Raw genomic sequence first — 27,887 nt, 5'->3', positions numbered from 1 at the left:
TAAAGTAAAAGTACATGAATGTATTACATTTGGACTCTTGGTAACATTAATTGCTACTTGTGTTTCAGATATTAGCTTTTTTTTTTCCCTCAGCTTTTTTTTTTTTTTTTTTTTTTTTGCTGTTGACTCTAAGTAGATTTCAGTCGTGTGCGCTACCAGCTGTTTACTGTGTCCTGTCTGTCCGGTCAACCTGCCATCCACATACCAAACCCTAATGTATCCATGACGTTATCACATCATTTCCTCTGAAGGGTCAGTATAGAAGCAGAACTGATGATTCAAAGGTAAAGATGGTATGAAAAGCCCTCATAATGGACTAAAGTAAAAGTACATGAATGTATTACATTTGGACTCTTGGTAACATTAATTGCTACTTCTGTTTCAGATATTAGCTTTTTTTTTTTCCTCAGCTTTTTTTTTTTTTTTTTTTTTTTTGCTGTTGACTCTAAGTAGATTTCAGTCGTGTGCGCTACCAGCTGTTTACTGTGTCCTGTCTGTCCGGTCAACCTGCCATCCACATACCAAACCCTAATGTATCCATGACGTTATCACATCATTTCCTCTGAAGGGTCAGTATAGAAGCAGAACTGATGATTCAAAGGTAAAGATGGTATGAAAAGCCCTCATAATGGACTAAAGTAAAAGTACATGAATGTATTACATTTGGACTCTTGGTAACATTAATTGCTACTTCTGTTTCAGATATTAGCTTTTTTTTTTTCCTCAGCTTTTTTTTTTTTTTTTTTGCTGTTGACTCTAAGTAGATTTCAGTCGTGTGCGCTACCAGCTGTTTACTGTGTCCTGTCTGTCCGGTCAACCTGCCATCCACATACCAAACCCTAATGTATCCATGACGTTATCACATCATTTCCTCTGAAGGGTCAGTATAGAAGCAGAACTGATGATTCAAAGGTAAAGATGGTATGAAAAGCCCTCATAATGGACTAAAGTAAAAGTACATGAATGTATTACATTTGGACTCTTGGTAACATTAATTGCTACTTCTGTTTCAGATATTAGCTTTTTTTTTTTCCTCAGCTTTTTTTTTTTTTTTTGCTGTTGACTCTAAGTAGATTTCAGTCGTGTGCGCTACCAGCTGTTTACTGTGTCCTGTCTGTCCGGTCAACCTGCCATCCACATACCAAACCCTAATGTATCCATGACGTTATCACATCATTTCCTCTGAAGGGTCAGTATAGAAGCAGAACTGATGATTCAAAGGTAAAGATGGTATGAAAAGCCCTCATAATGGACTAAAGTAAAAGTACATGAATGTATTACATTTGGACTCTTGGTAACATTAATTGCTACTTGTGTTTCAGATATTAGCTTTTTTTTTTCCTCAGCTTTTTTTTTTTTTTTTTTTGCTGTTGACTCTAAGTAGATTTCAGTCGTGTGCGCTACCAGCTGTTTACTGTGTCCTGTCTGTCCGGTCAACCTGCCATCCACATACCAAACCTTAATGTATCCATGACGTTATCACATCATTTCCTCTGAAGGGTCAGTATAGAAGCAGAACTGATGATTCAAAGGTAAAGATGGTATGAAAAGCCCTCATAATGGACTAAAGTAAAAGTACATGAATGTATTACATTTGGACTCTTGGTAACATTAATTGCTACTTGTGTTTCAGATATTAGCTTTTTTTTTTTCCTCAGCTTTTTTTTTTTTTTTTGCTGTTGACTCTAAGTAGATTTCAGTCGTGTGCGCTACCAGCTGTTTACTGTGTCCTGTCTGTCCGGTCAACCTGCCATCCACATACCAAACCCTAATGTATCCATGACGTTATCACATCATTTCCTCTGAAGGGTCAGTATAGAAGCAGAACTGATGATTCAAAGGTAAAGATGGTATGAAAAGCCCTCATAATGGACTAAAGTAAAAGTACATGAATGTATTACATTTGGACTCTTGGTAACATTAATTGCTACTTCTGTTTCAGATATTAGCTTTTTTTTTTTCCTCAGCTTTTTTTTTTTTTTTTTTTTTTTGCTGTTGACTCTAAGTAGATTTCAGTCGTGTGCGCTACCAGCTGTTTACTGTGTCCTGTCTGTCCGGTCAACCTGCCATCCACATACCAAACCCTAATGTATCCATGACGTTATCACATCATTTCCTCTGAAGGGTCAGTATAGAAGCAGAACTGATGATTCAAAGGTAAAGATGGTATGAAAAAGCCTCTTAATGGACTAAAGTAAAGCTTGTTCCATTCTCCACGTGAAGCAAAAAACTGAGTTCTTATTCTCGAGGCTGCAAGAACAAGAAAAAACGTTTTGTTTGTCAGGGCAATACATACTCCACGAGAAGTACGTCGGCAGCGGGGAGGGGTCACTGCAGGAGGCGATGTCTGCTTTATGTGCAATGAACCCGGTTGTTACCTCCGCCGAGGAGGTTATGTTTTTCCCGGCGTCTTTGTGCTCAAGATAACTCAAAAGGTTATGGACGGATTTTTATAAAAATTTCAAGAGTTGTTGGAAAGGTAAAAATGAAGAACTGATTAATTTCTGGTGGTTATCCGGATCACCATTTGGATCCAGGAATGTTTTAAAAGGATTCTTTAACATTGTGCTCGGCGGAGGTTTCCGCTCTCTGCGTGCTTTTCTAGTTTCATATTTAATGAGCAACTTCGTCTGCGGCAGGGCGGGTCGTGCACGCGGCTGGGTCCGAGTGTTTTAATGCCACATGTAAAAATGTTTGTACTTTCTCACCACCTCGATCAGCTATTTTATCAAAACAATCCGTTTTCCCTGCAACAGCAAACACATGGAAGCAGCAACTCCGCTTCATGCTTTCTCCGTGTTAACCACGCCCACCTCAAATGTCCGACCAATCACACTCGGAGCCCCACAAGAAAAAAGTTTTGCTAGCCCGATGTGTTGAGAACTGTCCTCAAACGCGTCCGCGAGAACAAAATATCGTCATTTTCTTCTCGGAGCCTCGAAAACAAGAAAAAAGTTCTCGCTTCTCGTGGAGGATGGAACAAGCTTGAGGGTCTGCAACCTTTTATCCAGAGCCAGGAGTGACTTTGAATCTTCAGCAATAGCTGTTGAAAAAATTGGATAAAAAAAATAATAAAGAATCAACGAATGTTTTTAGATATTGATACAAAAACACACACAGGTTTTCAACTGTCTTCTATTTTTTTGTAATTGAGTAATTTAATCGAATTTCCACAACATAATGATACTAAGACCTGTTGTTCTTGTTAGGGTTACACCAGATGGTCAGACGACATGACATCCAAGATTTGCCAAAGACAAATTTAACATCATCTTTGCATCATTACGGAAGCGTAGAGCTGTCATCTTCATAAAAAAAAAAAGTTTGGGCCTTATTACGTTATAACGTGATAAGTTTATTGTAAAAACGTGAAACATGTATCTGAAAACGTGAACTTGGTAATTTTTGACTTTAGATGAGGAAGTTGTGTGCGGGGTGGATAGGAGATCACAAATGGCTCATTTACAGGACTTGATAGAGTTTTTCTTCATACTTGGCTTGAGACATTGTGAAATTATGGTACTTTGGAACACTTTCGATCCATTATAATAAATATGCGTAGTTTAAGGACAGTTTTAAAAGGCATGGGTCTGTACAGAAGGAAAAATGAGTCCAATCCCCATGACGTGGCATCATTTCTAATTGAAACTTGAGCAGCACGAGAATCGCTATGAATACAAACATCATTGGTGCATCCAAGTTGAGATGTAATCCCTCCAGCGTTTAAGTGGTTATACGTTTTTACAATAAACTATCACGTTAAAACGTAATAATCTGATGATCCAAAGTTTAAAGAAATGCGACATTGATTTTTAGCTGCATACCTTGTACTCTGAGATATCTCCAGATTATTTGTATCTTTTCATGTTATTGAATACCTGTGCTACAGAAGATAAAATAGTTATATTTTATGCAAATCTTTAAATCTCTGCCCATCTTTACCACTGAAAGACTCTGCCTCTATAAGGTGCTTTATATATGTTACTGACTTTTTTCCAGTTTACTCAGTTTTAACATGCTCCTCCTGTTGTCCTGCTGACTTTCATTCATTCATTCATTCATTCATTATCCTAACCGCTAAGTCCGATGAAGGGTCGCAGGGAAGCTGGAGCCTATCCCAGCAGTCTTTGGGCGAAAGGCAGGGTACACCCTGGACAGCTCGCCTGTCCATTGCAGAGCGTCCTGCTGACTTGTCCAACTTTTTATGTTGCCCTTGTGCCAACATTTCCAAGACACATTGCAGCACTTGAAATTCAAGATGAGCTCATATTCTTCATAAAATATCTTAAAACATTTAGTACGTTTGCTGTGTTCTTTTGCCAATAATATTTTAGACTCTGAGATTTGTATTCCGACATTTTCAGCACTGGGATTGTACACATAACTGGGTACTTCTGGATTATATCATTTGCTGACACATGATATAACTAACAATTTTAGTGAGGGATGTACCGATCCACTTTTTGTTAATCCGATCCGATCCGATACCAAACTCTGAAACTTGAATATCTGCCGATACCAAATCTGTTTATGTGAACATTATTGTGACTATGGTTATTATTGCTGTTATAACTGTGTAAGATTTCATTAGGTTGTAATAAATGACCCGTCCTTTCTGAAGTTACCTCACCAATACAAATATAATAACATTACAGATCTAACAATTTCAACACGTTTTATTTTGATTTGGTACATTTTACCTAAATACAACTTTACATGTGTGGTTTTGAAACAAACATATAGCTTTTAGTGTAACAAAAAATGTCACATCTTAACATTTAAGGCATTTATATTTTTTTTAAAACACACCCGAAGCATGTCATCAAAAACATCTGCGCTGGCTTGACTAGTATGGCATCGGTACACTTTTATTAATACCAAGTACGAGTACACACGCTTAATATTGAGCTTATTCTGGCATTTGTATTGGTGCATCCCTAATTTTAGTTCTACCAATTCAATTTACAGTTCTTTTAAAATGTGTGCATTTGGAATAATTGCCTATTTCTGTCGAGAAGCAAAAGTGTGATTCATATAAATGTGTCGTATTTCCATCCATCCATCCATCCATCTTCTGCCGCTTATCCGGGGTCGGGTCGCGGGGGCAGCAGCCTAAGCAGGGAAGCCCAGACTTCCCTCTCCCCAGCCACATTTGCCAACTCTGCGGGGGGGGATCCCGAGGCGTTCCCAGGCCAGCCGAGAGATATAATCCCTCCAGCGTGTCCTGGGTCTTCCTCGGGGTCTCCTCCCAGAGGGACGTGCCTGGAACACCTCACCAGGGAGGTCCAGGAGGCATCCTGACCAGATGCCCGAGCCACCTCAACTGGTTCCTCTCGATGCGGAGGAGCAGCGGCTCTACTCTGAGCCCCTCCCGGATGACCGAGCTCCTCACCCTATCTCTAAGGGAGAGCCCGGCCACCCTGCGGAGGAAACCCATTTCAGCCGCCTGTATACGAGATCTCCTTCTTTCGGTCACGACCCACAGCTCATGACCATAGGTATTAGGTGCCAGATAGGTGTCGTATTTCAATCATTTCAATTATGGAAACAGTTTTATTTATTACATGCATAGCTTAATGTGTTGAACAGAATTACTAATCCATCTGATTCAGTTATCAGTGATATTATGCACACAAAAGCTCATAATACATGTAAATAATTTACATCGACTAAATGAAAAGACAAGAAGCAGTGCCACTTGGGACTGAGATGCACTGAAACAAATAGTTATGGGAATAGAAGTAAATTGATATCAAGCTGTTATGTCTGTAGCTGGTTTATGCTGTAAAAATACTGAGTCAGACTCACAACAACACAAAGTAGTTCAGGTTGGATTGTCTAAAGTGCTGTTTGTCAGCAGAAGCCCGTTCATGAGAACATAGCGGTCATATCAGAACTCAGACTAAAGTGTCTTTGCTGCACTGACTTTGGCTTCAAGTGCAGGTTTCTGCTTATCTAATCATCTTCTCTTAATGCTCAGCACACGCTTTGTTTATGCTATGGATGAAGCATGATTGTTTGGAAGAAAAAGTGGCAATAAAGCATAAATTTCACCTCCTCATCTCTTGCAGATGAAAGCATCCTGCATTCTTTGAGTTTGCGTAAACATGCACAGGCAAGAAATGTGGAGAGGTTTAGAGGTGTTTGGACAGTTTTAAATAAGTTCTGTGTAAAGGTAAATGGTTGTGACAACTTATTAGGAGAAAAATGACTCCTTACCTGATGGAGAAATGGGAAATTATTAACTATAACTGTTCAGATTAAGCTTTAGTTATTAATATTTACATAAAAAAGGCTAAAACTCTATGATGTTCAGTTAATTAGTTTTATGGAAGGTTGGTTTGTTTTTTCACACAAGGTCTTAATGTATTCATCTCCTTTGAAAAGTCTAATTCTTTAAACCTTCACATAAATTGCACACCCTGTCGTTGCAGGGCTACTTGCGCCAGTGCAGGAAGCGTGTGGACATGTTCAATGATGACCAGCTGAAGGTCATTTTTGGGAACATCGAGGACATCTACCGTTTCCAGATGGGTTTTGTTAGGGATCTGGAAAAACAGTACAACACAGAGGAACCTCACCTTTCTGAAATCGGGCCATGCTTTTTAGAACACGTGAGTGTTTTTTGTCCTACACATTGAAGACCTGCACTTGGACACGTTATCCATGCAAGGGCAGTTATAATGGCTAATGGTTTTGTTGGGTTCTTAATCTCAAGATCTGAGCTAAATTATATTGTGCAGAGATAATTGAGTCACCAGCAGGCTGTTTAAGATAATAGATGATTATGTCGTGATCCTGAGGAAAAAAAATCTAATAAAAATTCCAGAAATTCACGTATCTGTATATCAGCAGTCAACTTCCTGGTATGTTTGATTGAAGGTGTTACTCATTATCCTTTCTGATCACATCTCTCTCTCTCTGCCTTTTACACTACAGCAAGATGGTTTTTGGATCTATTCAGAATACTGTAACAACCACTTGGATGCCTGTATGGAGCTGAGTAAACTGATGAGGGATGGCAGGTACCAGCACTTCTTTGAGGCCTGTCGCCTCCTCCAGCAAATGATTGACATTGCCATAGACGGCTTCTTGCTCACACCCGTCCAGAAAATCTGCAAATATCCCCTCCAATTGGCTGAGCTTCTTAAATATACTGCACAGGAGCACAGGTACTGTACAATGCGACCAAGGTTGCATGTAATCTATTGAATTTGTTGCCGTTTTTTGCTAATTCAGTTGTTTAAAAAGAAGTCATCATTATGTTCCTGAGACATTGTGTTGCAGGTGTTGGCTTTATACATCTGAAGTGGTAATTATACACACATGAAGGGAAAGAAATGCTGTTTTGCTCTGTTTACCAGCTTGTTCATGCTGAAGAAGAAAACTTTTCAATAACTTTTCAATAATGAAAAGTCATGAAAAAGTATGCTGGAGTGCTGCTTTAGAGAGGCAATGCTTATCATTGTCACAGCAGTGCATGTCCACGACATTATTCCACAGAACTCTGTACATAAATAGATTATAGATAAAATATAAAAAGTTTTTTTTTTTTCTTACACATACTGTGTGCCAGACTCCACAATTTTCTAAAAAATTGCATGTGCAGCACGGAAGCAGAATGCACAAGGTAAATGTTTGCAGATGAGCTCCCATGCACAGACGCACACGTGAGAATCCAGATGTGCAAAGTCATGCGTGCAAGCTCACAGAAGCATGGTGCGAAGTGATTCAGCGTATCTCAGTCAGCTCCAGGTCATTTACAAAGCAAGCGCTCTCAGCCAGAGAAGGACAGGTGCCAGCTCTGCCGGCGAGCCTTGCCAGATCACAGTGTTTGACTGTTAGGGAGCTGTGGAGAATCTGCCAGATATAGGCCTGTCATTGTCACACTTGTACAGACAACACTGTCTCTCTGTCACACACACACACACACATATTATCTTCCAAAGCGATGCTTGGATCCGTCGCAGATCTAAGCCAGAGGGATAAATCCAGCTCAGTTAGCTCAGACGCCATCAGAGTTAACTGCGAACAAACAAGACTGGCTGATTAAGATGAAATAGCACTGTTATTTTGACTGCATTAACACTGTTATTTGATTTACACTCAGTTTATGCCTTTAATGGACTACTATGTACCATTCCACTGCAACATTACATGTCATTAGGTGGCCAACCTCTAAGGGCTATAACTTTGTCCATCAATGATTTGGAGTAATTGCATCTATGCTGTGTCTATAGTGACTATCGATACGTGGCAGCAGCCCTGGCCGTGATGCGGAACGTCACTCAGCAGATCAATGAGAGGAAGAGGAGGCTGGAGAACATTGACAAGATTGCCCAGTGGCAAGCTTCAGTTCTTGATTGGGAGGTATGTGCTTAATTAAAAAGTACCTTCTCTAAATTCACAAATTACTCCTCAAACTACGACTTAAACCTCAAACTTCCAGACATCGAGATGACCTTGTGCCTCACAGACTGTGGTGTAATAGCTGAACCCCCTTCAGCTCTGTTTAAACCAGTAATGAAGCGATGTAGGTGGTGCTTTTAAAGGTGGCACGCTTAATAAATTACACTTCCAAATATAAGCAGCAGCAGCAGCTGGATTAATTATTCCCACCATCCAGCTTGATGAAGTGTCTTTTGTTAACCCACCAGCTTGGTAAACAGCAGTGTTTTCTGATACATTTCACCTTGTTGGACTGACTTTCTGTTTCGTTGTTCCCACTGTCCGAGCGAAAAGCTGATACACGGTGAGGGATGATATTACCTGGGAAATGTGGTTTTACAGAGAGATTCAGTTTGTTTGCTGCCTACCCACGATGATCTTCAACAGGCGCACTTGTGATTTGAGATTAGAATAAGCATAAAATCCAAAGCATCCAATGTGGAGAGAAATTGCCACAATGTGGGAACATTCACAAGTCCGAGTTCTCATCCAGATGATGTGATTGGTGCATCTGGAAGTGCAGCGTCATGGTCTAATATATGGATATGCAATATGATAAGACTATAAAGTTCTTCTTTTGCAATTATGGCTTCAATCAATGTTTTTTTTTTTTTTGACATACAATACATAACTCTTTCCACAGACTGTAACAATAAAACTTTAACTGACTATACGCCACAGAATACAAGTATTGCTTTAATTGGATCTTTCTGTGTTTATGTTTTAGGGGGACGATATCTTAGACAGGAGCTCAGAGCTTATCTACACTGGGGAGCTGTCATGGATCTATCAACCATATGGACGCAGCCAGCAGCGAGTATTCTTCCTCTTCGATCACCAGCTGGTACTCTGTAAAAAGGTGGGTCCTTTCTGCTTCGGTTTTGATCATTTCCTTCCCTTTATTTGAAGACTCGATCGGGTGAAAACGGAGCTGGTTGCTGAAGTAGCTCGGCTTGCGTTCCTGAAAGTTGTATCACATGGCTGGTGACAGTGATGCGTGAAGACAATGTGACTTTATACAACCTCGTGAGGAGTTGAAAAGACATTATATAATGCTGTATGAGACACACCAGTTCTCTGTGAAGAAGCATTCAAATCCTCAGCGCCTCTCACAAAATGGAGCTGTGGTGGTTTGGGCTTTTATGCACCAAGGCTCCACTCTCTCCTGTCAGACGAATGTTCACGCTTGGCTTCACTCAATACATGCACGGGGATGGAGACACAAATGTAGACAGACACTTAGACGCAAACATACACGGAGGCCATATAACAGCATCATCGCACTCACTAAAACATACACACACACACACACACACACGGGACTTTATCCCCACAAAGACAAAAACTGAGAAAAACACTAACAAAGATATACAGACATAAAGTCTTTCTGTTTAGTTTTTTTTCCCCTTTTTGTTTTTTGCTTTCTAGAGTTGAACATTTCTGACCCCAGAAATGAACTCCTGCATGTCTTCAGATGTCTGTGTCCCAGTCCACTGTGTAGTATCTGCACAGAGATGCTTTACATTACAAACTCCAATCTTTGTTTGTGCTCATGCATATCCAACATCCCCAGTGCAACATGTGGAAGGACTCCCACTAGCCCTCAGGGTGTATTGCAGTAGAAGCACGTGGCAAGCAGTCTTCCCTCTTATCAGCGCACAGATCCACACTCATCCCTCCACACTGATTTTATCTTTACACCTTCATTTTGTGGTAAAAAAAAAAAAAAAGGAAGAAACTGCAACAAGGATTGTTTTATGTGACCATCATGATCTTAAGTGTAATAAAAGTTACATTAGTTGGAGTTATTAATGTATTATGCACTAGTATTGACCCAAAATCCTGAAAGATCCGCAGAGTTTTTCATCTGTAAGCTGAAGGACGAAGACAAACATGAAGCATTCACGTTGGATAAAAACTGATTTTAGTTGTTAGATGTGTTGAAGCTGCTGGTGAGGGTTTTCCAAGAAGCAGCTAAGCCTTCGGTGCCGTCTATCACAGCAGCAAGAGTTTGCCAGTCAGTGAGTCAGTTAATCAATGTTTGATATTAATAATTAATTAACATCTTTCTAGGGAAAAATTTGCTTCATAAATGTGGATAATTTCTGCTTTCCTGTGATTATAAACTGATATGTAAGCATTATGATTGGATAATACTAATTATTTCGAGGAAAATTGGGAGAGAAGTTTAGAGTTTTTTCAATAAAAAGGAAAAATCATTTATAAACTCTGAAGAGAATGTGCATAATTATCAACACTGGAAGCCTGGAAAGACTTGTTTTGCAGTTATGTGTGAAAGCATTATAACCAACAGAACATCTCAGCAGATGGTGTCATACCTACACTGGCCAACATGACAATATGTTGCTATTTTACTGTGAAGCTTACAAATGTGCAGCTGCTAAAGATACAAACTAGTTAAAGTGACATGGATTTTTTTGGACAGTGGGAGGAAGATGGAAAGAAATAATGCATGCATGTGCATGGAGAACATGCAAACTCCACACAGAAAGACCTCATATGAGGTTTGGTCCAGGAACCTTCCTGCTGTGAGGCAATAGTGTTAACCCCCACACAACTGTGCAGCTCAGGAAAAATACATTTCTTTCTCACTTCATTCCCATCAACAGCTGTTTTACAGTGATGTATCAGAAGTACAGCTAGGGTTGTATGTTGTATGGTGCATGTTAGGATGTTAAACCCTTTACATAGTAGCAGACTGCGCTGTCTGATTCACATTGGTCGCAGTTCCTATCTCAAAGCATGACGCTACCCGACTCAAAACAACTGACAAAGTCAAAAAACCCCAAACAACTCTTTAGTCATGTGGACAAACATGTCACAATCCATGGACCCGAATGAAGGACTGAACGATCCATTTTTAAAAGAAAAACAAAAGGATATGACAAAACAAAAACTACCACAGACAACAGAACATCAAACAAAGAGGTGATATACTGAGGGAAAGAAGAACTAATTCACAGCTGGTGTCGTAATCAGACACTAACACGAGTGTGACATGAGCAAAACCAATGTAAATAAAGGACAGAACAGGTTCAACACATTAAAACTGGAAGTCAACTAGAGTAAACACAAGCTAAATATGGAATTGGAGTAAACAAAAGTAATGTGCATAATATGACCAGGACTACCCTACTTGACTAAACCTGGACATGATAATAAAACATGACCTAAATCCCAGAAAGGAAAAGACATTATCTAAATAAAAAATAAAAAACAAAACCCAAAACGCACAAATCATAACCATACAGACCCCTGACATAAGTTCTGGTCAAACTAGTCTGTAATAACCTCATAAGTGTACATAAACTACTATTAGTTCATTTTGAACCTTTATTGTGAAATTCAGTGAGGATCAGATTTATTGAGAAATTGGCATTCTGCGATGTGTTTGAATGTGTTTGCATGTTTGGGCAGCAGATGGACAGGGCTGTCTGAGAAAGACTCTCGGGACACCAAAGGAGAAATGCTTGTTGACACCTTTAAGGATCAGCACACACACATATACACACACACTCTCACATGCATCTTCCTCTCCGCCTCTCCAGGATCTGATACGCCGGGACATCCTGTACTATAAGGGCCGCATCGACATGGATCGCTACGAGGTTCGGGACGCCATAGACGGGCGCGACGATGATTTCAACGTCAGCGTGAAGAATGCCTTTAAGTTGTGCAGCAAAGACAGCGAAGAGATCCACATCTTCCTGGCCAAAAAACCGGAGGAGAAGATCCGCTGGCTCAGGGCTTTCCACGAGGAGAGGAAGATGGTTCAGGAGGACGAGAAAATCGGTTCGTCACACACGGACACCTCCCTGTTTGGAAATGTTTCGTTTCATCTGCTATGTATATCAAAACAGCAAGCATTGTAAGGCTAAAGTCACAGCATAAAAAGCATAATGGTCCAACTAAAAATGTATTATAATGAGATAGATTTGCGCTGAGAGACGCATTAGTTGTGCTTACCTGTGGCCTTATTTGTGAAAGTAAAGCCTAGAAAACGTTCCTGTTGTTCTCCAGTCTCAGTAACAGACAGCGCCTTGCATTTTACGACCTGCAGGCTAACATACCGTACTGCTGTTGTTTAGGTTTTGAGATCTCTGAGTACCAGAAGCGACAGGCAGCCATGACAGTGAGAAAGGTGACCAAACAGAAAGGTGAGGCAACAAGAAGATATCAGGTGATTTCCCTTTTTTTTTTTTGTTCCTCGCTGGTGTGCTCTGTCTTCTCATCGCTGTTTACTCTTCCCTTAACCTGCTCTCTTTTTTTTTTTTTTACTTTCCACACCTTTTTTTTAAACACATACTTTGTTTATGAACGGACCTAGACCTGTCTTGTACCAAGTAAGGTAGAAAAGTCAAGAGGTTATATGTCTACTCGGTATTTTATGTCCAATATTTCTCCTCTCAGTTAAACTGTCTGTCAGCCCATACATATAAATAACCAGATATTGTTGTAAAGCAGCTGTTAAGCATCAATGAAAAGACAGAGGGCTGTTTGCATGAAGTATTGAGTTTAAAGGACGATACCAGACTTAAGGGCATGTGGGTTCTTTGTCACGCTTGTCTTGAAACTATTTAATACTTCTGACTGTTTGAGTTTTTTTTCTCTCACTGAGTTAGAGCTGTTGTTATTGCTTCCATTTCCGCTCACACAGATTGTCACAACAATAACCAGCTCTTTGTGGTGACACGGAAAGTCTTGGTAGTCATTTTTCAGTTGTTCTGAATTCGTAATGCATCACCAAACAAGCAGGGCAATTAGTCATTAATTGTGCTGTGCTGCCTCAGACATGAGCTCAACTCGGAAAAATTCAGCAGATCCATGAATTTTTCCTCAAAGTCGGCGATGTATCGTGATTTATTGCCAACATATGCTCAACAACCTTGAAAGCAGCTGGGTTCCTATTCATGTTTTAGATTTTATTTTGAGATATATGGATAAGAAAAAGTAAATTATTTGAAATGATCATAATTTCCATCTAGGCATTTTGGAGAACTACATCTGGCCTGGCAAAGACAGAAATGATGTGTTTGTTTCTGCTGGCAAACAATACATTCACAAGACTGAATGGCGTCTTCCCAGACAGGATATAATATCCCAGCTTTTCTCAGAGACAAAAGTAATTCTTGAACTGGAGATCTTACAGTTGTTATTGTTTTTGTTCCCTTCATACTTTGTCTATGTTTCAGAAAACTTCTTATACTTTATTTTAGGGGAGTAAGAAAATATTGATATAACAATATAGCACAATATTTTGTGTGACAATATTATATTGCTATTCAAAAGCAAGTGTATCAGTTTTATCAAACAACCCATCTTTACTAATGAGGCAGATTTTCATTTTTTATTCATCTTGTACATAAAGATCAGTTTTTTATTTACTCTGCTATGAAATGTAGATTATCTCTTCATTTTCAGTAAGTCATTAATTGTCTTACTGCTAGTAAAGAAAGATTACAATATATCGTCTTGGATATAGTATCCTGATATATCACAATATATCGTATTTTTGATACATATCGTATCGCCTGATTCTTGCTAATACACACCCTTACTTAATTTAGCACCAGTATAACTGAACCACTAACCTCTGACACCACAGCTGAGTTTATTGACATCAGACCAGTCAGTGGAGACGTCGCAGTCACGAGGTTTCCATTGTCCATTTTGATTCACTTTTAGAAGTAGTCAATAAAATAAGGGAAAAAATGATCCAACAAACTCAAGTACAAAGCTTTTTCCACATTTTTGTCCTGTGGATGTTAATCGTAGTTGTTTTGTTTTACTCCTAGAGGTTTTTTGCCAGTATGTCAACTGAATCACCAACAAAAGTTTATTGACTATTAATCGTTTAAAGGAAGCATACCACATTCCCGATTTTGTTTTTGCGGCTTTTGAAAACACTGATATAGATGTGCTTTGCTATTGAATGGAAACCCGGCTGTTGACAGGTCGACCCTTAGCAACATCTGCCAACTAGCTCAGTAACAGAAGAACACATCAAACAAAGGATTCAAGATGCCTCAACCTGACAAGACAGAGAACTCGTATATCCACCATGCTGCTATCGTCCTTTAAGATTTAGCTGTTTTACTGCTAGGCTAGATGTTTGTACATATACCATTACTGATGTTCTTGCCAGTTTCACAATAAGCATGACCATCCATTAAGGTATTAATGAACTAATGATCACTGCTGGAATGTTCTTTCTGACGTTAGGACCCCTGTAGATGTCTGTCAGAAGTAAATGTTGTGTGTTTCTAAGTGCTGTATGTGTACATGGCTGGCACAAGGTGAAGTACTCTCTTGAATTTCAGATTCATTTATAGATTTCATCTTGAGAAAGAGGGCCATGTTGTATGGACATGGTTTGAAAATGATAAAGGTATATGCACTAGAGTTCTCCTTAGAGCTAGCACAATAAGATGCCATGGCAACTGCTAAGCAGCATTGGGAGGTGTTGTGTTTAACGTTGGTATTGGAGCATGCAGTCACTGTCCAATCTGTTTACAAGCATTATCTTGACTATCCAAGATAAACAGGCTCTACTAACACAAATAGATCAAACCCCTTCTAACTGCTAAAACAGTGTTTGGCTAAATATTTGGAACAGAAGACACTGTTTCTCATCTTTTCATTTCTTTTATAAGATGCCATGGCAACTTTTGAATATTTCATCTCCAAATATTACCTCTTCCTAAACAACACTAGCATAGTTGTGATGCTTGTAGACTGTAGCTAAATGACATGGTAGACTGTAGTTCAATGCATATTAACGGCTTTCTGTTGGCTCTATTTTCACCACTCTTGTGTTTTCAAGTGTCAGGGGTGCTATTCAATTAAATGTGCTGCTAACAAACATGGAAGAACAGTGTCCTGTGTCCAAATGTCTCAGGCGTAAACTGTCGGTTCTCTTGTTTGCCCGCTACAGAGTTTAATTGAATAGCATCTTCAGTCTCCCTTGTGTCATTGCAAGAGCTGAATTCCACTGTTTTGCCAATTCAGCGTCCATCATACGATCATAACGTGTCATATCTCAGGATTAATATGCAGGAATGTTAAATCAAGGCTCATTTCGTCTGTCTACGTGCCTGTTTTCTGTGGAAGCATGACTTGATGTTGTGTTGTTGTGTCTGTCTCATATAAGATACTGACGAAGTTTCCTCTTTGCTATCTACCTCCCTTGTTTTTGTCTTTTCTGCTTTGCGCTCCCCCCTACACCGCCTCTTTGTCCCCTTCCCCTTCGTACCCCACCCTTGCTCTTTTTTGCGCCTGCCTTCCCCAGGTGTAAACAGGTGCACGCCCCCCTCATACCCGCCCCCCCAGGACCCCCTCAGTGCGGGGCAGTATGAGGTAACGGAGGACATGGCACAAGGCGAGGTTTTTGAATTCAGTCAATCCAAAAGAGGCCAGGCTCCTTTCTGGCAAAATTTTAGTAGATTAGCGCCATTTAAGAAATAGAGAAATACAGACTCTTTTGAAGGACCAGATATTTTTCTTAGAAGCACTAAACACTGGATAATTATGTCCCATGATGAAGAAAATACGAAAAAAAACACACATACACAAGAGACTTTGAAGTTATGGACCAATGTTATCAAAGCGTTTGACTGGAAGCACCAAGAGGACTGAAGACTTGGATTTATTAATTGAATTAAAATTTGATGAAAAATTACAACTTTACAACTCAAGTATGTTAGTAACGTTCTTAGTTATCCTGCTTCTCCAGCTGAGTCAACCATCATGAACTCTTCCCCCTGGATTCTGCATATTCACACCATCTGAATGTTTTGGAGTTATTCAGATTGTCATATGATTTCTTTTTTAATCCATCGTTCGGAAAGGAAACACCAGGCCAAGCCAGGTCGTTCCTCGTTGTGCGATTGTGCCCAAAAGCTGAGATCTTGCTGTGCTGCTATGCGAGATTGTTTGTTACATTCTTCTGAATGTGAGACAGAGAGATGATGACCTCAGCCACGGGATGTTTTGTGCGTTGGACCTTCCAAAGTCAACCGTCAATCTCAACCTCAGTCAATCCACCACCGATTGGACTCATTTCTGCTCTACTGATGTCACCTGGACTCTGACTGCTAGCACTTCTACATAAACTAACCCACCTACCAAACTTTTTTTTTTTTTTTTTTTTTTATCAAAGTGTGCCATTCAGCCTTCCCTTCATTCTCTGCATCCTTCCTGTCCTCTCTATCTTTCTATCCACCTGCTCAGCTTCTATGAGTCAGTGGCTCTCAGAGGAAGAGTTTCATTCTTTTGGAAACCTGCCATCGGCCATGATATGATGGGTCAGGGAACAAATCAATAGTCGGAACATCAATAGAATATTTAGATCCTTTCACCGACCACTTGTGACAGGGTACTCACATCTGCTCATGCCGAGGCTCACTGCGTTGCTTTTTGACGGAGAGCTCGCCACTCAGATCAAGCAGCTGGGAGCAGGAGATATGCAGGTCCTGATCCACCTGCTTTGTGTCACAGCCCCTCCTTCGCTCTCCCCAGAGACCACCCCTGTAGCACTGTGCTGGCAGCTCACTGGGTGTAGGGAAAGAGCACATCCTACCTCTGGGAATGAGCAGTAAAAGTCAAGTTGATGCATCGGCCAGGGTCTGAAATCTCTTCCCTTCCCCCCTCCTCCTGTATGCCGTAAAAGTGTGCTGTAAAAGAAGACTTCTTCAGTTAGCTTAATGATTTTGTAGTGTTCACACTGTAAAAAACTATTTAGTCCTAGGTTTTTGTTCTCTCATTTGAGTACGAGCGACACAAATATGCAATGCTACAGTGTTCAAATTAGCACGAAGCCTAACCAGCAGAGGGGGGAAATGGTTCAGGAATGGTTTAGAGCCTTCCAGTTGCTTTTGAGTCAGTACTGACAAAACGGCCACTGCAGCAGCGAGCCCATGCCATGGCGGGGTAGTGAGGTGAATTTAATCTGTAGCATGCAGGTGTCCTCTGACAGATTCACGCTCCTCTACAGACCACAGCTCCAAATCTTGGCCGGCTGCCCTGTCGCGTCGTTTTCCAGATCTGATCCATGTTCTGGCAGTTAGCTCCGGCACTGTTAAGTGATTTATAAAAGAACTGCGGCCCGATCAGATTGATTTGTTTAATCAACAAAGTCCCCGAGGCTGTTGTATGAGAGATCCCGCCGTAGAGTCCCTGTGCCGAAGCGCTAGAGGAAGAGAGAGGATCTGAGAAGAAACTTTTGCATTGATCTCAACGGTGTGTTCTTTTCTACTCTTGGAATGTAAGTGAAACGTCTGTCCACGGTTTGTGAGCATTTTTTTGACCTCAGAAGTACATTTTTGTGTTGAATTATATCACCTGATGGACAGTACACACACAGTATGACAAGTTGTGCAATGTGATATATCATTATATATCTTCACTATTCACTACGACGTGATATGAAAGAGTTATATATTGTTCTATGTCATTTCTTTGCCTTCTTATAGGCCTTATAACCTATTGGGGGAAAAAAGACCATAGAATTGCTTTATACGTTGTGTAATTTATGTTTTGTTTCAGTAAAGAAAGTTGAGAAATGGGTGAGTTGGCTGCTGGTGTCTGTAGAGATGGCTCCCAGTGAGATTGTTTTGGAAGATAATTCTCTCACCTGGCACAGCAAAAAGATATGGTTCCCAGGCCATGATAACCTCAGGTCCCATGCTACACCCACCCCTATCCCTGACTCTCCCCCCATCAACACTACCAACATACAGACACAAGCATGCAGGCAAACACACACACACACAGATGCACAATCACGCGCACTTGCTGGCCCGTTCTGCTGCGGAGAAGAGAGATGCTATCTAACAGTGCCTTCCAGCATTCCACTAGTGATTATCTATCCAGTTTCACAGGCAGATTTGAATTAGTCATGTATTTTCCCTTCAGTGCATTTCTTCCTTTCTCTCTCGCTCTCGTACACGCTGGGAGTGCCTCGTTCGCCAGTGCACGAGCTCCACTCGGACAGAAACTTATGGGGTCAGGCCTTTTTTTTTCCACATGAGTACCAACTGCGTTGTCTGACTGAAACACCTCCATTATATTCTCTCACATTTTACATAACATAAACGTAATTGCACAAACAGAAGTTAGCTGTAGTTTCAGACATAGAAATGATTTATTGTTATCTATTTATATTGCTGAAAGATGGTTCCGTTTGAATAAATGCTAGGAAGCAGATTTACGTTAAGTTTTGGTTTCACATTTCAAAGTATATTATTAATAGTGAGTTCTGAATGAAAAGAAGAATCATTCTATTTTACCTTTATCAGCTACACTTTGTAAATACTGTAAAAAAGACAGATCATATATTTGGATATTGGTATTTTGCGTTGGAGACGAATGTTGTTCCAGTTCTAGCGTGCGGTAGACCTCAGTACCAGGTAAATGCATGCTTGTGGCATCCAATATTTTGCATGAGACTTTAGGCAACTCTTAACAGATTGTTTAGTTTCATTTAACTGATTCCTCCCCCCCGCCCCCAACAATATGGAAGCGTTCATTTGTGACCCCTCCTCCCCTGTTATTACCCATGCCATCTCACTAAAGGGAGTCCTTTTCTCCGTCCACCTGTCTCCCGCTCACTTCGCACCACAGGTCACAGCCTCTGTTTCCATTTATTGTCAGCCAGAGCGGAACAGCAACTCTTCATGCTGAATGAGAAACTCAGCATTTAAAAGGTGAAATGAGGTTCTCTTTGCCCAAATAAAATGGGTACTATAAACTATCACAGAAGTATCTTTTCTTTTTCTTTTTTTTTTTTTTTTTGTTTTGTTCCTGTAAGTGCTTCTTTTCCTTTACATCGTCACGCTCCGGACTGCTGGTTATTTTCAGAACGCCGTCATCAGCGGAGGCAAAACGGGTATAATTTTTCTATGACAACAGTGAACCAAATAGGAGTCAGCTCTGATCATGGCTGTTTGTGTATACATTTGTAGTCAAGCAGAAGAGCTGAATGCATTCGAAACCTCTGTGGATGAGCTAAAAATAAACCGACGTACGCAAACACAGTACTTCATCTGGATTCATATCACGCTCTTGTTTAAGAAATGAAGTCCAATAACTTGACTTTACAAATTCGCTCCTCTCTTCTATTTATTGAAATCAGTATTAAGTTGTAGCTTTTTGGGCCAAACTGTTTAAAAGGATGTATATATTGGTTTTATTTTTCTTATATAATCAAACTGACCTTGTACTGACAGCTCAGAGGTCAGCTCTCTGCACAGTTGGAAGTATTTTATTCTTCTCTTTTTTTTCCCTGTCTTTCTGGTCCTAAAAGCAAGACAGCCAAGTTAGCAGGCTGTCAACTGAGTTGCATCAGAGGATGCTCCGATTTATGTAATTCCTTTTAGTCCAGGGTGTACATGAGCCAGTAAGCGCGTTCACTCACATTTAGCATAGCAGCATCTTCAGTAGGAGCTCCTTGCTAGTTGGTTCTACAGTCCTGTGTTGTTTCAGTAGTCAGGGTACAAGTCTTCGATGAGCCATATACTGATGTGGTGTTCAACAACAACAAGAAGACTGACATCCCACACCTGGAAACTCTTCATTGTATATTACCATCTAGTTTGAGGTCTGGATTTTTTCCTGTCTCAGAAAAATTTACTCACATTATCCGCATCCTTTTGACGCCATATGCAACTATTATTTTTCTATCTCTCTCTCTCTCTCTCTCTCTCTCTCTCTCTCTCTCTCTCTCTCTCTCTCTCTTGCTGGCCTTTAAGTTTATTTGTTGTAGAAATAAAAAACCTTAAAAATAATGCCTATTCAATCCAGAAACTGTGAATGGGAGAGTGGAGATGTCAACTGTATGTACATTATATGTTTTGATGTAATCAGAAGCACTGGGAATATGTTGTACTTCGCTGTAAAAAAAAAAAAAAAAGAGAAAAAAATAAATCCATATCTGATATAGCTGTACTTTTTGTTGAAAATAAAACCTCTACAGATCTTCGTGTCGAGGCGTCAGTGTGTGAGTGGGAGCATTGTGCTGGCTTTCCTGTCGTGTGACATCATCTCCTGTTTGTAGCAGCCGTTCCCAACAGCTGACACATTAATTCCAGGATGTATTACAGAGGAAAGATTAAAGATAAACAACATAAACGCGAGTCATCAAATAAAAGAAATCAATAAACATCTGAGGAGAAATGGGAGCCTGCTCTGACTGTGCTGTGATAAATAAGTAATGAGAGTTATGCAAGTCTTTCTCCCACTTGGCCACGCTCAAGTGTCGGCTGTTCGCTCGGCTTCCTGGTGTTTTCAAGTCCAAAGATGCAAGACTGTTTTTCAGGCAAGATCTAAGACATCCTGGGGTGATACAGGCAGACAACCTGAGCGTGTATGTGTGTGTGTTTTCTATAGTCGTGACTGAGTGTAGCACGAGTGCGTTTGACTGTGTAAAGTCACCTGTGGAAAAGAAAAGCACAAAATTTGATGCAAACAGGTATCAATAGATCAGTGTGTCTCAGTCCAGTTCCTCAGGGACCTCTGCCCTGTATGTTTTAGTGCTTTCCAGCTCCGGCTCACCTTATACAGACTACCTGAAATGCTCACCAAGATCTATGCAAGTTGATAATAAGACATTTATTTGAGTCATGGATACACGTCTAAAACATGCAGGACAGCGGTCCAAGAGGACCAGGATTGAGAAACGCTGCAATAAACGGTCAGAAGAGCCCATGAGAAGGCGAGGGCGATGTGTGGTGTGGCGGTGGTCTCTAGTGGTCAGCCATGGTGTTACACTGGTTTCCAACAAGGCATCTGTGTGAGCTTTTTAATGCCAAAACTATACAAACATTTTATGACACAGTACACACTCCAGTTGGTTGTTAAACTGTTATTTTGTCCTGCTTGTGGGAAGAAGTGAGGAAAAACCAAGAAATCAGCCGTCCAGATGCCACTGGCCACGAATCTGCTTTTACAGACGTGAACGTCACACCACTTCAGAGCTGTCGTGCTTTAAGTAGCTCCTCAGGATCTGAGGAACGTCCAAACTGTCAATCGCTGGCTCCTTGTCAGCACCATGAAGGCATCCTCGAATCGCCAGTCGAGTCTGCGACATCAGTGTTTTGGGGTAAACTGGTGCAAAAACAGAAGTGACAAAATGCAGGTGAAACATTTGCAGATTGAAGTGTTTTAGTGTTAAACTCGCTGGAGTCTGAGTCTCACCTCTTTCTTTGAGCAGCAGAACCAGAGCTTCATTCTGCTTTGTGGTTTTATCAATGATGAGCGTCGGTAAGTAGACGTCTGCCCCAAAGTCTATGAGAAGCTGGATGTACTCCACCCCGCAGCCGTAACGGAGACACACTTCCAGGACAGTCTTTGGTTGTTTAATTCTGGCCAGCATCTTCTCATCTGTGCAGTTGTAGTTGGGGTTGGCCCCGTGAAGAAGGAGCAGTTTAAAGCAGTCCAAATGTCCATAAACAGCTGAGATGTAGAGGGGCCCTCTGCAGGCTGTGGCATTGGACGCCCACTCTGGGACTTTGGGTCTGACGTCCACCTCGGCCCCGAACCGCAGCAGCTCTCGGAGCACGTCTACATCCCCCTCGCGGGCGGCGGTGAGCACTGGGGAGCAGTTGTTGTACTGGCTGCCATTAGGGTCGGCTCCAGCTTTCAGCAGGGCGACCACACAGTCCAGATGTTTCCCACTGACAGCTGTGAACAGAGGCGTCTGGGCCTTCACGTCCAAAAGGTCTATCTGGAGTTAAAAAGAACCACATGTTGAGGAGGAAGCATTGTGGAGACAGCTTAAATGAGTGGCTGGTTCAGATCTTTTCTTTTTTTTCACTTCAGTTCAGTGTGTGTGTGTGTTCACTCATTTTTCTAAACTAGATATTTTTCTGTGGAGGCTCCGAGGCGGAAGACACAACAACACTTGTAAAACAACCTGCAACAAAGAAAACAAGATGGAAAACAAAACTGAAAGGGAAAAAAGCATTCAGAAAAGACAAACAAAACATAACTAAACAAACTTTAAAAGGGGGAAAAAAAATCTAATTTTCACAAATGTTGGAAAACAGAAGGAAAAACAAAATATTTACCAAAAAAAAAATAGAAAAAAGACAAGAAAATATTTTTATTAACTGAAGCAGAATAAAAAAATAAAGGTTTATGCAATAAAACATAAAACATTTTTCAAGACATTTCAAGAAAACAACAAATATTATACCATCTATTTTCTGAACTAGTGCATTTCGCCAAACGTTTCTGCTCCCTTCAGGACCACCAGGGGTTGCTAAATGCACACACACACACACTGGTAAGTGAACACACTGCTGGACAAATGCATGTGAATAGATGAGTGTTAAACAGTTTCAGCAGCTTATTTAATCTGTTAGTGTTCAAGCCAACATTGTCTGTTCGGTATTAAACCAACCTGACACTACGCAGTCTGCAGCTGATTACTTATAACTGAAGATGGATGATGTTGGTGTGACTTCCACGGCACTTTAATGTGGTTATAATGAGGAGGTAACATGCTGCGAAGCACAGCTGAGCTGACAAAAGCACTCCGGTGAGTGGAGCATCACAGCAGGATATGTGGGATCAACACTTTGCATTTATTTTTCCTTTTCTTTTTATTTGAAACATAAAAATATTCAGAGTTGACTAAACTGTTTTATTTAACAGATGGAATATCCGACTTTATAAAGCAATTATTTTTGTAAGTTTGCTGCATTAAATGCATTTTTTTTCTTCTTCCCAGTCAACTGGATCTTAGAGTTTGAGCTCGTTCAAACAGAACATGAAGGTTGTTAAAGGAAACATAAGGTGGACGTTAAAGTCAGGACAGCAAACTCAAAGCAAAATGCCTTGAAATAGACAATACACAACACAAGAGATTAAAATGACAGAAACAGAAGTCAGTGTACAGATTATGTGCAGGAAAAACAGAACAGTACACCATTACCACAAAAATAATTCCTTTAAACTTTCTTTTAAGAGCAAAAAACTCAGAGATATTATCTGCAAACAGCCTGAATTTTAACCTAAGTGAAAGTTTATCTCACAAAGCTGATCAGCTGCTAAACGGGAAAAAAATTGTGTTTCACTCATTAAAACACCTGAAAGAATTTTGGTTTGTGATAAAAACCAGAATCTGTGCAACAATGTCACAATTATTCCTTTATTTAGTCTTTAATTTTTTCTCCTCTGTATCTGTTAAAACATCATTAATTTAACCTTTTCCTGCATTAATTAATAAAAAACAATGCAACATTTTTTTAAATAGAATATTTTACCTCTCCAGACAAATGCAATGATACTTTTTTGTTTATTAGTGATATTTAGAATTTATCATGATTTCTGATTTATTTTTAATGTACTCTATAAAATACTTATAAAATTATTTATAAACATAATTATATTATGTAACTATTCTAACAAATTTAGCTAGATAATTTTCTTTTCCTATTTATCGTAATGGCTGACTTGCATAATTACATTATGTTAAATTATACCATATATCTATTTATTCTCCAGTGAGTGGAAACTTATTGGATGACTCACTAACATCCACTGAAGAGGTTTATTTATTAAAAATACCATCCTCTTTAATGAATATGCAAGAAAAAAAAAGCTTGTAAATAGGTGTCCACTATATGGCCGCTATGCATGACAGGTTTAACAATTTAATTTGTTTTTTCAGTCGGTTTTACAATATTATGCTGTTAAAACAGTTTTGTGTTACTGCTTTGTGTTTTTGTCTTTTAAAAAAAAACAAAGTAACCTTGAGGAAGAATGGTGATTGTACTTTTTCCCGTTTTCTGATTCACTCAGTAGTGTTATTAGTATTATTACAGTGTTTCTCAGCCTTTTGTTCACTGTGTGAGTCTGCTCATCGAGATTTGTGTAATGTGCATTTCTGTTGGACTAGTGAAAAACATGACAAAACTAATGATGACAGAGGAGTTTAAGGCCTGTGATGGACTGGTGAGCTGTCCAGGGTGTACCCCGCCTTTCACCTAATGACAGCTGGGATAGACTCCAGTTTTCCCACAACCCTTCATCGGACTAAGCGGTCAGGATAATGAATGAATGAGTTCAGAAGAGAAAACCATACAGAGATTAAAAAGATTGTAAAAGTCTGTAAAAGATTAGTTTTAATGTCAGTTCAGGAATTGAAATCATAACTGATGCAGCTTTGATTAAACATGAAGTGTTGTCAAAATGACATCTTTTCTTTCTCTTTTTTTCTTCCCTGAATAAATTAGGATTAATACGATAAAACCTGAGGTCCCCCCAGTTGGAAGATGCTGACAACAAATGTAGCTAAACTTTGCCTAAATCAGCAGTTTGGAAGCATCGAATGAGGATTTTGTTCTGCTTCCCTTCATCAGTTTTGCCCTTTGCAGAAATAATGCTCACATGCTGTGCTATGATTTGACAGGTATTTCTGGAGCCACAGCTAAATCCAAAAGAATCTTTATTATATCCTGAAATAATATCTTTAGCAATCCTGAAACCTTTTCATTTTTGCCATCTAACTTTATTCTTCACCAGTAAGACAAATAGTGATATTTACACATCCTAACACATCTCACAAGTGTTCCTTTTACTATGACTCCAAAAGTTTTCAATAGGCCTTGTAGTTGCTGAGATATACTGGTTTTATAATTGCTAAGTAGGCCTAAAAAAAAAATTAAAAAAATAAAAAAAAAAGCACAGGGCTCAAAGTGATTTAGGTTATGAAATAAGATAACAGATGGATTTCCACACATGTGAATGATGAAACACTGTAGCTCACCTCTGCTCCATGCTCCAACAACAGCTCCAAGCACCTCAGATGTCCCAGAGAAGCAGCAGTACGCAAGGGGGTTACAGGGACCCCCCATCCACTTCGAGCATTGATACACCTCCTGTAATTCTCCTGAGAAAGCAGCTCAGAGAGCAGAGACACGTTGTCGCTGCTCACCGCGCTGTTCAAGGCCTGACACAGCTCATTGTCCTCGTCCTCCTCCTTGGGCTGCAGCAGGGAGAAGATCTTGGAAATGTCCATCAAACTCATGTTGACGGCCTGGCTCAGAGCCATAATGTAACTCCAGACAAGAGCAAATCACAACCTTTCCATCTGCAAAGGCAGAGAGACGCAGACACGGTCGGCACACTCAGGTTATCTTTGTTATGGTTGATTTTTGTTTGCTTCCTACTGGTCATACACCCACCTCACTTTGTGTTGATGTTTTCAAAGTTATCAGAGGAGAAAAAATCCACTTGTAGAAAGTCAAGAAAAAGATGTCCTCCAAGGAGTGTGTGATGCCTCTACAGCAGCTATCAGCTGTTAAATGTGCAGTATGCAGAGTAAGCGCATGTGTGTGTGTGTGTGTGTGTGTGTGTGGAAGCTAACCTACAATAGGGGAGCAGTGATCCCTACTGAGGGGGTTGTGGGGGCTAATTTTAGGTCATATGGTGGGCCTGGCTAAACTTCCATTCTTGGAGAGTCGAAGCTCAGGGTTATAATTAGAAAGCTGATAGAACTGTGACACTCATTCTGATTGGTGGGTGTAACTTGGTCTTTCCCTGTGTCACAAATGAAACAATTAAATGAGTACACTGAGGTGTCTCTGTCGTGGTTTAGTGTGCAGTGTGATGAAACGAGCAGCTGCATTTTACATTTTCCCACTGTGGCGATGGCTCCAAATAATTTGCATAACACGGCAGTTATGGAGTTATGTTGTTATCCCGTGACTCACAGCACGGCACTCGGTTTAGTAAGTCTCAGCTGTGTGGCTTTCTGAGGCTTTAGGGGAGAATCCAGTCAGCTGTTTGTCTACCAAACCCAACCATGTCTTCTCACTGTCCCCCTGTTTAGACAGGAGGGCTGAGACGCACCACATTCTTTCAGCAGATGGCAGATCGTCAGATTCCTGGCATTGTACAAACACATGATGAGGTTTTACTTATTTGTTTGAGCACAAAGCAAAAGAACAAATTAATGTGGATTTCTGAGATTCAGTTAATATAAACCCATTTCCAAAAATGGTGACAAAGAAAGAAAAAAACCATTAAAATGAAACAGAAAAGCTTTGTTTCACATACATTCCATTTTTTCTTAAACTTTCTTTGGGAATTTGTTTTTGACTACATTTTAATTTGTGAATTAATAATAATGGATTACAATTCTGTATATTCTTTTTATATTCCACAAAATAACACCAAAAAGTTATAATATAGTGGTTTCATTTGGACTTACTGTTGCAGCGGAGATCGGAGATACAATAGTATATAAATATATATATACATACACACAGTTGAGCTCATATGTATTCATACCCTTTCATTAAAGAAAAGGCTGAATTTACAACACTCACTCAAATAACTTGAGACTTAAAAAAGGAAAAATAACTAAAAATTTGCAAAAATATAATTTAGTAATATAAGACACTTTTTTCATTTGAGTTGAAGAAAAAAAAACAAACAAACAAATTGGTCCTGGACAAATTAGAGTGATGAGTGATGTAATATGTAATAAATTATCTTATTTGTTTGCTTTAAAAAAAAAAAAAAAAAAAAACATTTCCGTTAAACCAGCATTAGAAAAAAATGTAATGATTTTCATAAAATTTTTATTTATTATAAATTTAGTCAATTTATTTTACAGGCAGCTGCTTTTTTTCTTCTTTAATGAAAGGGTATGAATAAATATGAGCACAACTGTGTGTATATTCTCTTTAAATGGGGGTAGCTAATCAAATGGGAAAGCTTGATGTCTTCAGTGCATACCTCGCGGTTTACTTGTCAACCACTAGATGGCGCTAGAGGCGCAGCGCTGGGACGATGTGCAGGTAAACGCCTAAAGAAGGCCGAATGTAAACAGATTTCACAACTTTTTTTCCCCCCACAATTGTTTGTGTTAGCGTTGTAAATGTGTGTCCCAGGTAGATGTATTTGAATAAAACAAAGAAGGACGAAGCCTTCTGTTGTTCAGAAACTATTCAAAACAAGCAGCTGTTGCTTAAGTAACAATTTTTAAATAGAAAAGAAATATTTGGAAGCTTCAGGGAGTAATACCACCGGAAATAATAATAAATGTTATTATTAATAATAATAATAAATAATAATAATAACTGTTTAATCTCCAGCGCTTCACAACTCTGAAAAGAAATTCTAGATGGCTAAGGAAGTGTCTGTTTTACTTTGTAGCTGGTAAAAGATGGAAAAAGCCTGATTATTTTTCCCATTCACGTCTCTATGGTGACAGTCCCCCCAGGCGGAGCTCCACGGCCTTTCTGCAGCGTGGAAGGTTTGCGGGCAGGAAAAGGCTTCACTGGCCTTGACAACTTTTATCAGGAGGAAGAACACAACTGTAGTTCCAAACACAGAGGGGCAGACTAAACACTAACTTTGGTGAGCAACTGTTGGTTAGTGGACATTCATTTTTCTGTCAATCTGACGGA

General features: G+C 39.8%; 2 protein-coding genes across 3 annotated transcripts in view; one reads left to right on the top strand and one right to left on the bottom strand.

Annotated features, from left to right (window-relative positions):
• Positions 1 to 18,582, top strand: part of LOC306763622 (rho guanine nucleotide exchange factor 9) — a 43,803-nt gene extending 25,221 nt beyond the window's left edge. The window contains exons 6-12 of one of the 2 annotated variants that reach the window (XM_079250479.1): positions 6,435 to 6,614; positions 6,940 to 7,172; positions 8,241 to 8,370; positions 9,176 to 9,307; positions 12,018 to 12,261; positions 12,558 to 12,626; positions 15,758 to 18,582. In XM_079250479.1, the coding sequence (XP_079106605.1) occupies positions 6,435 to 6,614; positions 6,940 to 7,172; positions 8,241 to 8,370; positions 9,176 to 9,307; positions 12,018 to 12,261; positions 12,558 to 12,626; positions 15,758 to 15,933 (1,164 nt within the window). In that variant the 3' untranslated portion in view covers positions 15,934 to 18,582. Of the gene's footprint in view, positions 1 to 6,434; positions 6,615 to 6,939; positions 7,173 to 8,240; positions 8,371 to 9,175; positions 9,308 to 12,017; positions 12,262 to 12,557; positions 12,650 to 15,757 lie in introns of both variants that reach the window. The other variant, XM_079250480.1, reaches the window with a different exon arrangement.
• A 2,479-nt stretch (positions 18,583 to 21,061) lies between these two features.
• On the bottom strand, positions 21,062 to 25,831 carry asb12a (ankyrin repeat and SOCS box-containing 12a). The gene is made up of 4 exons (XM_079249544.1): positions 25,656 to 25,831; positions 25,238 to 25,561; positions 21,661 to 22,189; positions 21,062 to 21,570 (listed from the first exon to the last, which is right to left on the bottom strand). The coding sequence occupies exons 2-4, from the start codon at positions 25,520 to 25,522 to the stop codon at positions 21,425 to 21,427; spliced, it is 960 nt and encodes a 319-aa protein (XP_079105670.1). The 5' UTR covers positions 25,523 to 25,561; positions 25,656 to 25,831; the 3' UTR covers positions 21,062 to 21,424.
• Positions 25,832 to 27,887: the final 2,056 nt, after the last annotated feature.

The sequence above is a fragment of the Telmatherina bonti genome (assembly GCF_933228915.1).
Source record: "Telmatherina bonti genome assembly, chromosome: 12".
Lineage (NCBI taxonomy): Eukaryota > Metazoa > Chordata > Actinopteri > Atheriniformes > Telmatherinidae > Telmatherina > Telmatherina bonti.
Note: the sequence above shows the minus strand (reverse complement) of the source record. Positions and strands in the feature narration are given on the sequence as shown.

Coding starts and splice junctions, on each gene's coding strand:
- asb12a (XM_079249544.1), bottom strand. CDS start 25,522: ATGGCTCTGAGCCAGGCCGTCAACATGAGTTTGATGGACATTTCCAAG. Junction 22,190..25,237: donor TGTTGGAGCATGGAGCAGAG/GTGAGCTACAGT, acceptor TTTTAACTCCAG/ATAGACCTTTTGGACGTGAA. Junction 21,571..21,660: donor TCTGCTGCTCAAAGAAAGAG/GTGAGACTCAGA, acceptor TTTTTGCACCAG/TTTACCCCAAAACACTGATG.